Source organism: Pocillopora damicornis, chromosome 12 (assembly GCF_964200805.1).
Source record: "Pocillopora damicornis chromosome 12, jaPocDami1.2, whole genome shotgun sequence".
Taxonomy (NCBI): Eukaryota; Metazoa; Cnidaria; class Anthozoa; order Scleractinia; family Pocilloporidae; genus Pocillopora; species Pocillopora damicornis.
Window position 1 is genome coordinate 12,114,271 of NC_142681.1, and position 16,870 is coordinate 12,131,140.

The 16,870-nt window shown below is 39.2% G+C and overlaps 2 protein-coding genes across 3 annotated transcripts in view; one reads left to right on the forward strand and one right to left on the reverse strand.

The window, feature by feature from the left end:
- The window catches only part of LOC113674508 (mediator of RNA polymerase II transcription subunit 16), a 25,531-nt gene extending 14,713 nt beyond the window's left edge, over positions 1-10,818 (forward strand). The window contains exons 12-23 of the mRNA XM_089189332.1: positions 738-907; positions 1,636-1,700; positions 2,022-2,168; positions 2,883-2,999; positions 3,474-3,707; positions 4,236-4,313; positions 4,857-4,960; positions 6,440-6,554; positions 7,432-7,542; positions 8,433-8,492; positions 9,852-10,059; positions 10,215-10,818. Coding sequence (XP_089045458.1) covers positions 738-907; positions 1,636-1,700; positions 2,022-2,168; positions 2,883-2,999; positions 3,474-3,707; positions 4,236-4,313; positions 4,857-4,960; positions 6,440-6,554; positions 7,432-7,542; positions 8,433-8,492; positions 9,852-10,059; positions 10,215-10,419 — 1,614 coding nt within the window. The 3' untranslated portion in view covers positions 10,420-10,818. The remainder of the gene's footprint in view (positions 1-737; positions 908-1,635; positions 1,701-2,021; positions 2,169-2,882; positions 3,000-3,473; positions 3,708-4,235; positions 4,314-4,856; positions 4,961-6,439; positions 6,555-7,431; positions 7,543-8,432; positions 8,493-9,851; positions 10,060-10,214) is intronic.
- A 1,508-nt stretch (positions 10,819-12,326) lies between these two features.
- LOC113674509 (pyruvate dehydrogenase protein X component) overlaps positions 12,327-16,870 on the reverse strand; it is a 7,064-nt gene continuing 2,520 nt past the window's right edge. Inside the window, exons 3-5 of one of the 2 annotated variants that reach the window (XM_089189378.1) lie at positions 15,943-16,227; positions 14,396-14,805; positions 12,327-13,021 (exon numbers count right to left, since the gene is read on the reverse strand). In XM_089189378.1, coding sequence (XP_089045504.1) covers positions 12,719-13,021; positions 14,396-14,805; positions 15,943-16,227 — 998 coding nt within the window. In that variant the 3' untranslated portion in view covers positions 12,327-12,718. Of the gene's footprint in view, positions 13,022-14,395; positions 14,806-15,936; positions 16,228-16,870 lie in introns of both variants that reach the window. The other variant, XM_089189377.1, reaches the window with a different exon arrangement.

Below are 16,870 nucleotides of genomic sequence, written 5' to 3' on the forward strand. Positions count from 1 at the left end.
AGGTTAAAATAAGTCGCAAAAGGTCATTTGCAAAGGCTCCTCTTTCTTCTATAAGCCGTCCTCTTTTCTCCCTCAAACAAGAATATAGACATGCAAACACTTTGGAAAACAATAATACTATTACTGTAAATAGTTTGAAGCCGTGGGTAATATAAGTGAGAGTGTAGTCTGATCGTCCAGGTGAGTGTAGCCCTGAGAAGGACTGTTGTCGGTAGTGGTGACTGACGTTTCGACAACCTGAGCGGAAGTCATCATCAGAGTCAAGTGAATAGTTGTTATCAGTCGAAAGTTCTAAGTCCGTTCCGTATAAAGTGATTGGTCAGTTCTGCCCTAATGTTATTGGCTGTAAGACTCAAGTGACGTAGGTCGGTCGACTAATCCTTCTCAGGACTAGAATCACCCGGACGATCAGACTACACTATCACAATAATCCTAGCATTATTAAATATTGTTTTTCAAGCAAAGGAGTGTATGCCATGTACGTTCTTCATTCGAGCTGAGCTTATAGTGTGGCTCTCAATGAGTTTTTAATGAGCCCATGACGGGTGGCCCTGCAAACTTGTCACCCTCCCCTCCCTGGTCACTCTTGGGAGTGAAAGTGTTAACCCTCCATGCTGCACGTCGCTTTATTCTTTCCTCTTTGAAATTCATCCTATCTTGCCAAATAAAATATTTAGCAGTTTCCCTTACGTGGGACGTAATTATATTCGTTGAATTTCTTTGTTTGAATGATTCAGGAATGGAAAAATGTAAATACTTACGATGATTCAGCAAAGATTGTTTGTCTCTGTCTGCCTCGCATACCCACGCCAAAAGTCGACATTTCGCCAATGAGTAATCTGCTGACGTACCCTGCATCGTTCCTAATGGTTCAATACGATGATGATAGACTTCAGATGCTAAATTGGTAGGTTTGAAACTAGACAAAAGTGCAACGGTTTTTACAGGGAACAGCTCACGTCACTCAACAGTCGACCGAAAGATTACCGACAAGTTATCGAGTGACCACCGACTGATTACCGACTGATCACTGACGGTTTATTGATAAGCTAAGGCGACACTTTCACAAAACAGGATTTTTCTGTTAACTGTGCAAAATTATGTAAATCATACGCCATGGATTTAGGCCTTCGTGGAGAACTGTTCTTCCTTTACCGTTGCATCAGTTAATAATAATTGTGTTTTTTTCTATGTGCGACGCATAAATCGAACAGTTAAGAAGCTAGACATGTCTTTGGTTGCAATTGGCAAAACATTGTCATCAATTTTGTTAGTACCGATTTTCCAGGCCTGCCATTGTTCTTCTAACCCATGTGCAAGTTGCTCAAGGCAGAATGCAGACGGCGTGTTTCGATTCTGAGGGAGGGCATCTGCCTTTCCAGGGAATCTTAAATCAACGTCTTGATTTTGTCTCATACATTACAGGTTTATCAGTGCCTTCAAATAGACTTTGATGGTCAGTGGAAAATTGAAAGCAAAATTAAACCTTGTCTAGGCTGAAATTTTTTCTTTCAGACGCTGCTGTATTTGAGTAACGTACGTTTTGTTGTTTTGAACCAATGGTGTAAGTACCATTTTGATATCCCTCATTCCGAATGTAACCAAGCAACAATAATCTTCATTCATACCTTACAGTGTTGGTCTGGTACCGAGCGGCTCTTTTCGCACAAAAATGAAACCATCAGCAGACAGTGACCTAGGTAGGTACTTGAAGCAGCTTCTACAACGTGGTTTTAACTATTTTTAGCGTCATAGAGAATTGCCTTCAAATAGAGAGAATTCTCAAAATGATAGTTTGGTAGTGTTAACACACATCACATAAGTTTGAATAAAGCTAACTGGATCAAGGATGTTAAGAAATGACAAAGATTGAAACGAATGTCAAATAACGAGCTTGAAAATTGAGGATGAATTTATCAAGATGAACAAACCTTGTAGCTTCCAGGCAACAGGAGGTTTTTGGGATGAAAACTTGATCATTTATTTGTATTATTTTTATATTTTATAAATATTTTTCTCAGGTACTGCACCCAAGAGAGCACGTTTATCTGTAGCGAGCTACAACGCAGGCTGTCTGGGAGCCGTCTGTTATTCGCCTTGCTGCTGTTGCATGGTGGGTGTCACCATGGCGGGAGATATTAGACTTTTAAAACTGCATCATCTTGGTGGTGAGTACCGAATGAATTGTAATTGTCGATACTAATCTGGGATTTCTTTGCCTTTGTTTTACTTTTCTTTATGGTTGGTTCATTATCAGTACCTTACCCTTTTATAGAGGTTGACCAGTCAGATGAAAAGTTCGAACTAAACGAGACCAAGTAACTCACTTTAGCCCGTGTTTGAGGCCCGTTTACATCAACTGATTCGCAGCTCTGACTTGCTCCTTGTGCACGTGGTATTTATCTTTGTTCTGATTGGCTAATACCAAGAAACCAAGGTTTTCCAACCATCGATGGAAAGCTCCGTATATATAAGCCTGATTCACACCTGCAAAATGACGCTCAAGTTGATTTGTTAACGTAGCGAGTACGAAAAACACAACGCAACGTTTTAAAGCGAGCACCATAGACAGTTCCAACAGTTTCCAAGAGACCACTTGAATTAATCCAACTACAGATTCTCTCTTACGAAAATTAGTGTTGTTTGCTTTTAACAACGAATTCTTTCTCTTCGAAGGCTTTACAGTTAATTTACCTTCACTTTTAAACTGAGAGAATCTCAGGGGATCTCCTAAATGACCTCTACATGATTTACAATCCATGTACCAGACCTATGCCATGCGGTGGAATTTAGGCTTCTCTTCATGTCATTGATTTTCAATTTGCGATCCAAGCTTGACGCACTAAGAGGTTAATGTTTTTCCTTTAATTTTTCGTTGACAGACAGTATGGCTGGAACTCGGCTAAAACGCAGTTTGTCGGACTTGCTGCATTACTGTTTACTTACCGGCTGGGAATGGTGGGATGTGCTAATGGCGGCTCACCTTGGAACACCACCAGGTACATCATCTACTTCATTCTCCTTCTGTTACCTCTTCTCCTTCTTTCTTTTCCTCTTTACCTCTCTTTACCTCAATAAACACATTAATCCGTCCATGAAATCGTTGGTTTGTTCCTCCATTTCTCTGTGATCTATTACTGAACAGACGCACGGCAACTTGGAATCTATTTGTTTTATATAATAAAGAATTAAAATATATGGGAAAAAAAAAAGTTTTAATGATGACGTCATCTATACGTCTTTCCTCCAATAGATCATAAGCGAGAACCAATCAGAATGCGTGCATAACTGAGCTTATTATATAATTATCTATTTATTCATCTATTCATTCCGTCCTTCCTTCCTTCCATTCTACCCTCTTCCTGTATTCTTTTCTAATTTTACGCTCCTATCTGTCTACATAGCCATGCATTTCTTAATTAGTTGCATTGCTTATTTCTGTCCTTTGGCCAATGTCTACCTTTCTTCGTTAGATACCCTTGATGCAGTTTCAAGGCAGTTCACAGATGAGTTCAGAATTCAAGACATTCCTCAGCAGCACATTCGCATGTCCAGGTTCCGCGCGATCAAAGCCAGTCTGTTCAGATGTATGAAGGACGGAGCAGGGCAGGCAGTAGATTGTTATGTGTGTCAGCTTCTGGTTGCCATATCAGCAGCCTTTAGATCTCTACTGAAATCTTCACACACCGCTGCTGAACAACTTGCCAGTAAGCTGTTTTTTTTTTTTTTTTTTTTTTTTTAATTCAAATTACAGCCCCTCCGATCAATAGCTATCACGCTAGAATAGCCATGGCATACATGTGTGTCGACTGGAAGTTGATAAAGTTTTACATCAGTAATTTTGACTTTTGCGTCTGTGCCTATTAGAGCTAATTATCAATCGCGTTGAAAGCAGTGTGGGACTGCGTTAGCTTTTCTCCATTACGCTCTATGACTGCTCTCGAACGTTCGTGCCACTCACACGAAAATCCGACAGTAAACCAATTTTAAGAAACTTAAAAGTTTCTTGCGCTCGAGGCCGTTCTTATGTATTTAAATTCAGTTTTATTGGCTTTCTTTGAGTCATTTTCCTTTTCTCTGATTTATCTTGCGATTACTTCATTGCAGTCAGTCGAAAAGCGTTCTAATCAGTCTACTTGAGTCATTTTCCCATTTTATTGCAAAAACACTTCTTTGTCTCCAAGTCAAACGTTGTTGTGATCTGAACTAATTTTTGTTCTCTTCGTCTCTTTTAGAGATTTCATCGACCTTAGATCTCGAAGTCGATAAAGTCTTACAAGTGTTGGATACAAAAGAGTTGACTCTCGATAGCAGTAAGAGAAATAATCCTTTGATAAACGAGAAATAACGTCTTTCTCTAATAGGCAACAATACTCTTCCCTTTTGATCTGCCAGCATTTGATAAGCTTCCACCCACTTTTCATACAACTCCATTCCCAGTGATTGACTCGAATTGAACTGTTGCGCTTGTGGATATTAGCAGTATCTATCGATCTCATCCAGAAGTAACAACATCTTGCGTTAGGAAACAAGTTACTGTTAGGAGCTTATATCAGGAGAACTAAATAAACAAAAAAAATAGAAAAACATGAACGAAACTTGTTGCTTTGCACGAGTTTTGGACGCTGTATCCAACGTGATACGTGTTTCATATTAATGTGTTGTAGTAAATCGAGGCTATTTTGCAAATGCCACACGCCAATCCCGGCCAAAATTTCCATGTTCGACAAACAGTCGTCGAACGTATGGTTTCTCCATAGCTTAAGTTCTTTGTCACACGTGTAATTCTTATCTCATCTAATGGAAGGGCTTTCTGTTTTTATTTTCTTGTTTTTTTGTTTTGATTGTTCTTACAGCAACAGCGTTGTCAATGTTCCCTCTTATCCAATGGCTGACTGACCTTGCTATGTTTGTGGTGGTAGCTTATACATCTCAGCAGAATAAGGAGTCTGCACCAGGGGTAAGATGATAATTGAAAGATGGAGCGCATGTCGATTGAATGTCGTAACGACGTCTTTGTTCGGAAAACACGTCCTCTCTCTCCCCTCATCTCCGTCACTTGTGTTGCGAAAAAAAACGACTGCGGTTGTGAATTTTAAGAAAAAGTTGATTAAGGCGGAATGTCTTGTTTTGAATGGTTATAAAACCCTTTTTGAAGCCATAAGTGTTCTTTCAGATTAATGAAGTGAATTTGGTGTCGAATCACAAGACAAAGTTATTATACAAATAAATGTTTCTAGTATCAGCAGGCGTTTGCTGGAGAATGTATTCATGCAAGGTTCGCACGGGTCCAGAAAAACCTGGAACGTCATGGAATTTTATAATTCCATGTTCCAGGCCCGGAAAGTCATGGAATTTAGGTTTGGCTATCGGAAAATCATGGAAATTGGTAGAAAACCAGCAGGCTTTCTATGAAGTCATAGTAAAGAATATCCAAAGTTAAAAAGTTAACTGACAAATCAAAAAATAAGAATTAATTTCAGTAGAAGAACTGTAAGGAGAACTTGCGTGTTAATCATTTCTGAGAGTCAAAAGGTTTGGTCTTTCGGTACATATCGGACCATTTGTTTTATATTTGGTGGTCCTAAAGTTTCACGTCATGGTTACATTTTTCCACCACTGGTATTACAAAAGACTATTTTTGTTCGGCCATTAATTTCCTCCCTCTTTTCCTTGATGTTGGTAGCTACATCCTACCAAGCTTCCTCACAGCGAGTCCGTGCGATGTCAGCACTGTGCAAGGACGCCGCGCGTTTCGCTTCACGTGTCTTCATCTGGAGAACAAATAGTCGACAGTTTTCCGTTTTCTCTCAAGGCCCAAAGTTTTTCAACTCTCTTACACCTGACATCAATGGCTCTTCGTCTCTCGCGTCCTTTAGAATAAAACTTTAAGTAACTACTATCAACAACTACTAATTCCATTACGGACTACGGACTGTTATGAGGCTGCCAACACATATTTTTGCTATATCTGTTATCTATATTTTTATCATGTACTACTTGTGAGGAAACCCAAGCTTACAAACCTTAACACTTTCACTAGCATCTAATTTCTCCTTACAATATCATCCCCAAATTACACATAAAGGTCACAAGAAAAAGGAAATGATCAGCAACGATCGAAGGTCTTGATTGTTGAACAAATTCTCCTTTTTTAGCCCCTTAGGAAATATATTGAGAACAGAATGGAGAATGTGCATACTGATGTTAGGGTGTAAAGGTTAATGCTTGTTCTTCGGTTTCCTCACAATTATTCTTTTTTTGTTTTGTTTTGTTTTGTTTTTTTCCTTTATCAATCGTTATAAAGTGTTACAACGTTACCCATAGTGGCAAATATAATACAAAATAAGTAAAATCTTCTCTTTCATTGTGCCTGCGGAAAAAGGAAAGTGACAGATGATTAAAATTTTCCAGTAAGGCTCTTAATTATTTGTTATAGGTCAGCTTGATCCGTGAGACGAGTACCCTCGGGACCTTGCGTGAAATGCTGGTGTTGATCCGTCTGTGGGGACAGACTACACCCGCTTTACTGCCTTCCATCACCCCATCAGCAGGTAAGCTAAACAGCATTAACAGAGATGAAATTCGCAAGTCTCCATACCCTCTTACACTGATGACTTGTTAAAACGAAGCTTATGAGGTACGTTATGTTGGAAATCTTTAATTCGTTGTTATAGTGATGAGGAGGACACAGTTATACTATTAATCGATAAACTTAATCTATATGTTATCTAGAACTATTATAAGAGCTTTCTTATCTTGGTGTTGGATAATTAATGGAAATAATATATTATCATAAGCCATTCAGTAAAAAAAAAAATGGGATAAGCTTGTTGATCATGTCCTATTTCTTTGGCGGTCTCACTTTACAAATAGAGTAATTGCTGCCTCTTCTTACTGTGAGAAAACATATAACTCTGCATAGAATATAGCCTTCGAAGACTGTTACATAACAACAGGATGAAAAGATAATTTCGAGAAGAAAGGACGTACCTAGGGTACCACACCTCACATAGCTACGTGCTGTTCACAGAAGTAACCTGATTATAAATTCAGTGCTGAGGATGAAAAGTATAGGTTGTTTACAACGTAAGTCGCCTCAAAAGATCGAGGCGTTGAACGTGCTAAAACAAAAAAAATAATTATTTTCCTGATTGGGAGTTCGACGTAGAATTTACCTAAAAAACGAGGCTAAAGGGAATCGAAGATATGAATAGGGAAATTTGCAGGAAATTTCTGTACGGGATTAACTTTTATCAGAGCGATTTACTTTCTTCTTTATCAGGCGGACTAACATAATTGAAAAATAGCTTCCTACAGCAATCTCACCCAGGATTAGTGAAGCTGGCTCAGTGATTTCTAGAAAGGCTTTTTTAGTCGACACCCAGTTTACCCAGATGAATCAAATGTAGACATCACTTTTTTTCACAGACAAGAACGAATCATTAGCTTTGTTGTTCAAGATCCTCACAAAGATTTGGCTTCTAAGCAGACAAGCCAGCTCAGATGAACCCGATATCCATGTAGATGACAGGCTGGCTGGTGAGTTGTAAAGAAGTAGCGCTGCTTTAAATGTAATGCTGTATTGCCCATTTAATCATAAAAATTACCATTTCTTTGATTGTGATTGGTTTAAAAAGCTCCTATTTTCCTCCTATTCACTTGCCAAGTTGTTTTCGAACAGCTGGTAATCAAAAAGTTCAAGAAGCCAATCACATTTAAAGTTGTAGTTTAAATCAACCAATCACAACATAAAACAATGTACGCCTCCTTTGCTAGTCTTGTGATGTTAATTTTCCCTTTCTTTTATAACATGGCACCTCGTGCCATGTTTCAATCATTCGTATGATTTTAGACAAAATTGGACTCCACTCAGTCCTATTACCATTACCTGTAACCTCAAAGTATATTTAAGAAGGTGTTTATTATGCACTTTGCATGTTTCAAAAACCAGAGCTATTTCCCTTAAGAAAACAGTACTACTGTGTATAATTATTAAATATTTTGTGGATAGCATTTAATTGGTTGAGAGTTGGGTAATTTTTTTGAAGCCAATCTCAAAACGAAGCAAAGGGAATGTGATGCAATTTGTATTAATTTTGGCACCTATTTTTTAAAATTGTCCCAAATCAAATGAGCCTGCGAGCTGACCCCTGTTGTCAGCGCCTGCCGGACGCGCGTTTCTCCATCAGTTGGAAGATTTGAGACGAGTCGGGGAGACATTTGCTAGGGGTCTGGGACTAATGCTGAACACAGTGTAGACCTCTCCCCAGCCCTTGTAGTCAAGGCCTCCTACCTTCTCCTAGGGAAACAAACGCTCGTGCCAATGCTGTTATAATGATGGCCTGTTCACGGGCTAAAATCAGATGCGCAAGGTTTAATAAGTTTCAATTTTAAAAAAGTCATGTTTACCTTTCTCTCTTTCTATTCAGCCCCTCTTATTCCAAATTCAATGTCTCTTCAAAACATGCAGATAGGAAATTTGAGCAGAGGTGAGTGCAACGCAGGTTTAACCCAAAAAGCAAAAATGATATCCTGGAAGAAAATGTATTTCATACATACTGAGATTTACATTGTGAAGCACTATCGTTCGTGTCTCTGATTGGACGAACGATGTATTTTCTCGGTCGTTCGCTTCCAATCTTTGAAATGTGACGGTCTTCACAGAAAAAAATTCAAGTATGTATGGACTAAAACATCATACCGTTACGATGCATTAACAAACTTGCCCGTTCGCAGCGCTCGCTCGTTCGTTGTTTTTTTTTTTTTGGTTTTTTTTTTTTTTTATCTCAACTCGTGAATAAAAATCGTTCGTGCGCACCTTGCATAGGATAATCTCTCTATATATGTATTTATTGGGATAATATAATATTTATTGGGATAATCTCTCTCTATATGTATTTTTAATACATGCATAGCTTTAACTTTAGCTTTAACTTGATCACCGAATTCATAGCGGGATCATAATGTGTGGATGCCATTTCAGAGGATATAAATTTAGAAATTGGGTGATTTTGTATTGGTTTGGCTAGTGTTTCTCAGAAAATGTTAGCATGTATCGGAAAAAACACTAGCTGTCGTTTGTTTATATGTCATGATTTATCTCTTGATGTTGCGAGCAAAGATTGGTTTGAGTTATCATTAGGTCAAATCATCAAGGATAAATGAGAGGGAATTAACTTTGAGTCTTCAAAAATTTGAGTTGTTGGAATTTCATAGCCAGTGCTTAGGCCCTCACCATTATTAGCGCTGCAGGACAGTTTCTCCACCCGCGGGAAGATTTGAGACGAGTCAGGGTGAAGTTTGCTGGCGTCTGGAACTAATAATAAGGACCGCGCCGCTTGCAGATCTTTCGCAAGCTGGTGTTGCTCAAAGCCTCGAACTTTCACTAGGGCAAAGAAACGCGCGTACTGAAGCACTGATAATTACGGCCTGCTTTTAGGCTAGGGACTTCATTGTAGTTTTCTGATATAGCAAACGCTTCGTTAAAAACTCTTAACAACTATATCAGGCTTGTTTAACCGGTTTTGATTGGAGAAAGACTTGTTCGCAGGAATTGTTTTTACAATTTATATTATGGAATGGCGGGTGAATCGCAAATCCTTTGATCTGATAGGCTACCTAAGCGGGTAAGATGAGCTTAGTAGCATTGTTGATTTGGGAGTGTCCGCGATGTTATTGCAAAAGCGAATCTGTCGGCCTTGAAATGAGTCCATTTTGTTCGCATTAAACGGCTGGATAATGGCCTCATACTTATTCAGTACGTTAGGTTCGCTGAGGTCAGTAATGAGGTCCGTTTCAGTGTATCCTTGCCCTCACGATTGGTCATTAATGCATATTTTTTACTTTAGGAGTGTCCGGTAAGGCTGTAAGTGGACCAATCCGGCCCAGTGTGTATCAGTTCGGTTCACCGCCAGTGGCGCACCAGTATCATCAGATCTTCCATCCATTCGCCTCAGCCATTTTCCCGATGCCTGCTGACGGCTCGCATGTCATGGATATCGTAAGAAGGGTCTACTTGGACAAATCACCGGAGACAAAGTTAAAACAGTGCACCAGGTAACAAGTTGTGTGATGTAGGCAACCTTTTGTATTATAATGAAAAATTCTGAACTTGGATTTGCCTATCCAAGAATGCTAATGTGTCAAATGAGTCCTATCTTGCTGTTCCCCTCACGAAATAATCCATTGTGATCAAACTTTCGTTCTCTCAGGTGCAACTGTGTATCCCTGGTGGAAGGGATCAGTGACCACGCGGCAGCAAGAGCGTGGGATCAGCGATGGATGAGGGCGTGTGTGTGCGGCGGTAGCTGGAGGAAGTTGCCTTACAAGGAACAACAGACTGTCGTAACAGCCGCCACTACTTCTTCTTCATCTTCTTCCGATGCTACAGCCTCAGCCTCCGTCAGTAGTCAGTAAAAGCATATTTAACTCGCAGTCCGCCCTTGAACCTTAACCTTGAGTTGTAACCTTTTTGAATCTTGAGCCTTAAGTTTCTGTGGCTTCTTGTGTATACATACTAACAACAACACAGCAACAACAGCTTGATTTGTACGCCAAGAGGTTAAAAAGAGATTAAGGAAAATAAAAAGGAATACAGACTGCCTGACATAAACACATGAGGCGAGGAGCACAGAGAGTCAATGCATTATGGATCGGTTACGTACCTAAGGCACATACAAAGAAAAGAAATATATAAAACCGTCTTCAAAGTAACTAGCCGTAGCCTGCATTAATATTGTATTTTAGGTAAACTTATTATGTAAAGTAGCATTAGTTTCGTATTGTAATAAAACTAAAAAAAAAGGAAAGAAAAAAGGGAAATCAGAGTTCATTCGCCGGTGTAAACCACAGTGGGCATATGAAGAGTTACATGGAACATCTTGTAAACAATATCTTTACGAAAGTAGAATACTTCCTGAGTACAATCAAAACTCAGTTTACCACGACGGTGTTACCGTCTTCAAAATCGTATCGATACAGAAAACAAAATAAAAAGTGAAACCACATGTAGAACAAATCGAACTATTCTTTTGCCAGTCTTTTGATAATGTGTACCATCTTTCAAGTATTGCCGTTTGTTGCATTACTGAAGTGAAAGCTGCCAAAAATATTTGCAGCTACTGTAGTTCAGCTGTAAAAATTAATTTTGCATGTGAGTTCGGTCAACTGGGATGACTGTTTTTGCTTATCTCCCTAACAAGTCTCGCCCCTTCGATAGCAGTAGTTACAGTATCACAAAATTTTTGTTCTATTACTCTGGCGTCAGTTCTCCACAGGCTGTTGATTTTCCTAGATCGTTTCGTTGCTAGGAAGTGTTTCTCAACCTACTTCTGTTTGCCTGTGCGTATACAAAACAAATTTGTAAACGTGATCCTTTGACACAATATTAATAATCATCGGCGAACCAGATCCCAGAATTTCAGTAGATTTTGACCCCGACTGAAATTCTGGGATCAGCCGAAATTCGAATGGGCAGTTTAATACAAAACCTACCACGAGGCGAGCCGGCGGAATTCCCAGTGAGAATACAGACGCAACAAGGATGTGGAATTCTAATGAATGGAGAATGTGCATGGGGTGAGAATGGATGGCGGCAGCTGGTTATTGCTTTATCTCAAACCTAGCAAATGACACAACTAAGACGCCAATATTTTGAGAAAGTTACGACGATGACAGTGCTGGCTTCATCTGGACTGTCCTGTCCCTCTATTTGCACACAAAATATCCCAGATACTTTCTTACTGACATAAATCTAGAGAGAGGATTAAAAAAACCCTCGGTGCGGGTATAAACGGTAGGCAGCCTCCACAGACCGCACCCCCTGGACGACCGTTGCTTGTAACGATCAATCTATTACAGTTGAAACAGAGAGTGAATGATGACAAAATATACCCTCCATCCGTAAATAGGGACCTTAAGCAAATTACGACGATGACGGCAACGAGGACTTGGTGAAAAAAGAAAGATCTACTGAACAGAACAATAGCTCAGCCAGTGTGTTTTACGACTGTGTACATTTCTTCGCCGTGCTCTGCAAAATGACATCGTAAAATCATCAAAATTTTCGTGATCTGAGAAAGGAAACCCGGACGGCAAATTATTTAAGTTTCCGTTTGGAACTCAAGGCCGCTCTCATACGTTATCCTGAGGCTCACTTACGACGCCTTAAGAGATGGTAAACACATCCAGTCATTCGCAAAATTCCAAAGAAAAATATGTATTCATTGTTAAATCGACGTCTTCCAAAGGTCCCTAACAACAGCTTAGAGTTGCCTATAAGCCAGTATATAAACAAACATGTAGGAACGATAATTTCACACGCATAAAACATACCCACGAGTATATAATTCACTGTAATATAATAATTCCGTATATATTTACATAAGTAATCTCAACCTTTTTTCATTGAGTCTGAAGACCGCAGGAGATTTCGTTAATATTTCATTTTCTAAAATGTTGCACCATCACTGATCAAATTTCTTGTTCTTTCACAATCTCACATATTCAACACCGAATGTCACTTTATGTTCCAAAAAATTTTGCTCTGGATATGTCTTGGGGAACATTTTTCACAGTCCTGAGGGTGTCCACTGCATAAAGGTTCCACCGCCTGGTGTTCATAACAATTTTGCACCAGTCACTTCTATTCAGGGGACACTATTAACAGTCCTGTGGATGTCCTCTGCACTGAGGTTATATTGTCTGGCTATGTGTGTTATAATAATAGCCTCGAGGGATTTTCAATATTGAGTTTAAATGTCTCTAACCATCTTGCAGCTAATTCGTCATCGATCATACGCCGATCACATGACAATGTGACCGTCATGACACTTTGTATTTTATCGTCGGCTGTTAAAACAGGGCGGGTTCCACCGACAGCCATGATACATGCTTGAGGTGGGTTAATCACCGCAGAAAACTCGGTGATACCGAACATTCCAAGGTTGGAAATTGTGAAGGAACCACCTTGGAACTCGTGCAGCTGTAGCTTGCCTTCTCTAGCTCGGCTGGCGAGATCCTGTTGCAAAGAAAAGATACAATAGTCCATTTTACAGTTATGTGCTTGGTTGCCAAACCTTTGAACAGGAATGAGGCTAAGGGTGACCTTGTTATGATAAAAACCTTTCAAACTGCGGATAAAGACGTGAATGAAAGTGATCCTCGCAGTAATGTGCATTACTTGAGCAGTAGTGAAAATTAGGCCTGAAAAAAGTTCAGGCCTGTACGGGATACAGGCCTGAACTCTTTTCAGGCCTAATTTTCACTACTGCTCAAGTAATGCACATTACTGCGAGGATCACTTTCATTCACGCAAGTTACTTTGTTATCAAGTTAACTAGATACTGGTCTCTATCACAACAAGGTCACCTTCAGCCTCACTCCAAATCAAAGGCTTGACAACTAAGTATACAACTGTAAAATGGCCTATTCAGCTCAAGTTCGAATCCTGTAAATTCTAATTTCTTTCCTTCTTTACGCTTATCGTCATTTCTCGAAAACACGCCTAGGCGCGATTATCTTTTTTCAATTAGTTTATGTAGTTTCTTATTGAGAGCCGCTTCAAATCTTTACCCCAAAGGTAAGTAGGAGTAGCTTCCTTGTCTGGTTTTGTGAAAGGCTGCCCTCCCTGTGCCACATATCTGAGCACGTCACCCTTCAGAAGCCTGCCTTTTGGGCCTGTTGCTTGAATGAGCCTAGGATTCAGGTGATATATTTCAAGAAGCAGTCTGACAGCTGGTGACATCAGCACCTCAGGCACTCTTTAGAGGTATTTAAAGAAGACGTCCATATTATATAAAAGCATTTTACAGGTTTTTCTTCGGTTTCATGAAGGTTTCCCGATTGTTCGCCTCTGAAGTAAAGCAAGGTCGTCCTCCACCATTACCAGTTTGCCCCCAACTCTTCTGATTCTCTTTTTTTTTTCACGGCAGATCATATTCCTTTTCTTTCAGAAACATAATACTTTTCGAACAACATGCACATTTTTTTCTGAGGCAACCGCTCGGGCAGGAGGACACTGTAAGTAGCTGTGAAACTTTGGGCTCCACGAAAAACGAATGTGAGTATTAAACTACGAAATACGTACGTTGGTACGTTGTTTACCCCCAAAAACTACAAGTTTAAGGCTTTATCACATCAATAAAACCAGTCAAACGTGACGTAGCTCCTTCGAGCGCGTGGTACCTCAAGCCAGATCCTTGTCAGTATCTGAGCACTGCGCACCTACCCCTCCCTTTTCCCAACAACAGTCAACTGATAACAATTTGGGGTTAATGCTGGGTTTTAGTGGGGAGTAAGTCTGCGGTTACTCAGATACTGACATTGATCCCCGAACATTGCACCTAGGTAAGTCTTAGTGCTACGTGCCTGTATTTAGAATTATCAACTCTACCTTGAGAACAGTTGAGATCTCCGCAATTTTTAGTGCGTCTGCTGTTTTCACAATGGGTGTTATAAGCCCAGCATCAGTTGCTACAGCGACAGAGATATCAACATCTTTCACAAGTTTAGCTTCTTCACCGTTCCAAACAGCATTCATCTCTGCGACCCGTCTTAACGCCAAGCCCGCTGCTTTAATGATAAAATCGTTCACCGAAACTTTCACTTCGAGACTCTTCCTTAATTTCAGAAGATTGTCCATGACACAGTCTGTTGAGGCATATGTATGTGGAACAGAAGCTTTGGACTCTGTCAGTCTCTTGGCAATGGTACGGCGCATGTTAGTGTTAGGTAAGTCTATGAACTGCTGACCACCTTTTGGAACCGGAGGAGGCTCTGATGAGACTGGCTGGGGCTTTGAAACTGGAAGACAAGTCATAATAGAATTACGAATGAAAACGGTCATGCTACGCAAACAAAGTACGGATTGTTTATCGTACTATTGATATCAACAAGATTCGTATCTTACTCCTTTACCTCGTACCTCAAGGAGTGGTAACTCCAAAACCTTCATAAGACCACATTCAAATTGCAATCAATATGCATACAGCTTTTTTCCGTGGTCAGTCAACCAATGGAATAGACTTCCAGGTGACATTGTAAATATAGATGATAATTTAATTGCGCGACCATCTTATCGAAACTGGGAAGTGGTTTTAAAAAATTTCTCTTATCACATATATATTTATTATAAGTGTTTATTTATTATTTATTTTTTATTTTGTTGTATCTGTATTAATGTGATGCGTTGATACGCTTTATCAATAAATAAAGTAGAAGTAGCTTCAAGAACCCATATTAACGAAAGATGAGGCCTCCACAATTGTACTTTATTCCGCTTTAAGTACAGTCATCTGTTTTGAATAAGCAACCATTCACTTGCCTTGTAACATGACTGCTAAATGTATTCCACTAAGGGAGGGATATATATCAGTAAAGATATAAACAGTAAAAGTCTATAAGCAATAGATAGACAAATACAAAGTTTGTTGCTTTTTTCATGTCTTCAAAGTTTCATCAGACTGAGTTCTGAGTGGAAACTTTGAAGTCCACAGAGAATTTAAAAGGTTGCATCGTACATTTGCCTTCTGTCTGAAGGATAAAATATGTGATTCATTATTCTCCAATAAGACTATTATACATTACTTTGCAAAATAGTTAGGAGAATTTGGTGGTGAATCAAAATAAAACCTTAACTATTCTCATCACTTTTAACCCTTTACACCCTAACATCAGTATCCAAATTCTCATTACTCTTCTCTTCACATTTCCTTTGATAATAACAAGGAGAATTCGTTTAACACAAAGTTTTTCAGGTTGGTGATAATTAAATTAATCTCATGATATTAATAAATGATACAGCAGTCTTATGGAATGGAGAAATTAGATGCTGGTCACTCTTAAAGGTAAAAAGGGTTAAGCTAGATAATGTATATAACTGCAGGGAGAAGTTTAGAGGTAGTTGCTGAGTTTCTGGAGTTCAAACTGATATACCTGTACCTGTCACTGGTGTCTCAGGTGTAGGAGTGGGTTTTGGAGGCAACTTCTGAGTAGGAGTAGCTTCCTTGTCTGGTTTTGTAAAAGGCTGCCCTCCCTGTGCCACATATCTGAGCACGTCACCCTTTAGAAGCCTGCCTTTTGGACCTGTTGCTTGAATGAGCCTGGGATTCAGGTGATATTTTTCAAGAAGCAGTCTGACAGCTGGTGACATCAGCACTTCAGCACCAGTGTTAGCAGTAGGGGTGCCTTCAACTGGGGCAGCATCCTCTGTTTTTCTAGAAATTTCTTTCCAGAAGATAAATTCAAAGTTAGAACAGGGTCTGCACACATTCTTTCACATACCACTGAACAACTATTCACTCTAAATTTTATATTCTCTAGCTCTGCCAAAAACTACTTTCATCAGGTTAGTTTGTTATTCCAGTTTGAAAAAAAAGATAAAAAATTTTAAAAAAATAACTATTTCATCGAGCAGAGAAGCAATTCTTGCAGCCTAGAAAAAACTCTGGAATACAATTTTTGAACAATTTGTCTTATTTCTTACTCTTTTTTCAGATTTTACAAATAAGTTTGCAAACTTTAACACTTCAAATAGATCTGAATTTTTCATTCAACACTGTTTGTAAAATGCTGAACACCGAGTATATAAATTCAATCTCAAACTCAATAATAATTTGAAACTTGAAATAAAAGAGAATTACAACAATAATCAAAACAAAACCTCAGCTTAAGTCAAGATATAATCAAAATCATTGTCTGCTTTATCTTTGGTTTCTATCACCGGCCACAACCTTATTCCTTCTAAAAACCTCCAAAAGTTTTGGCACACTCTATCACTTTAATTTTCAATTTTCATTAAAACTTTCATTTATTGCCCCCTCTTCCTCATTTCAATGTTGGCTGATGTAACAAAATGGTCACTAATTTC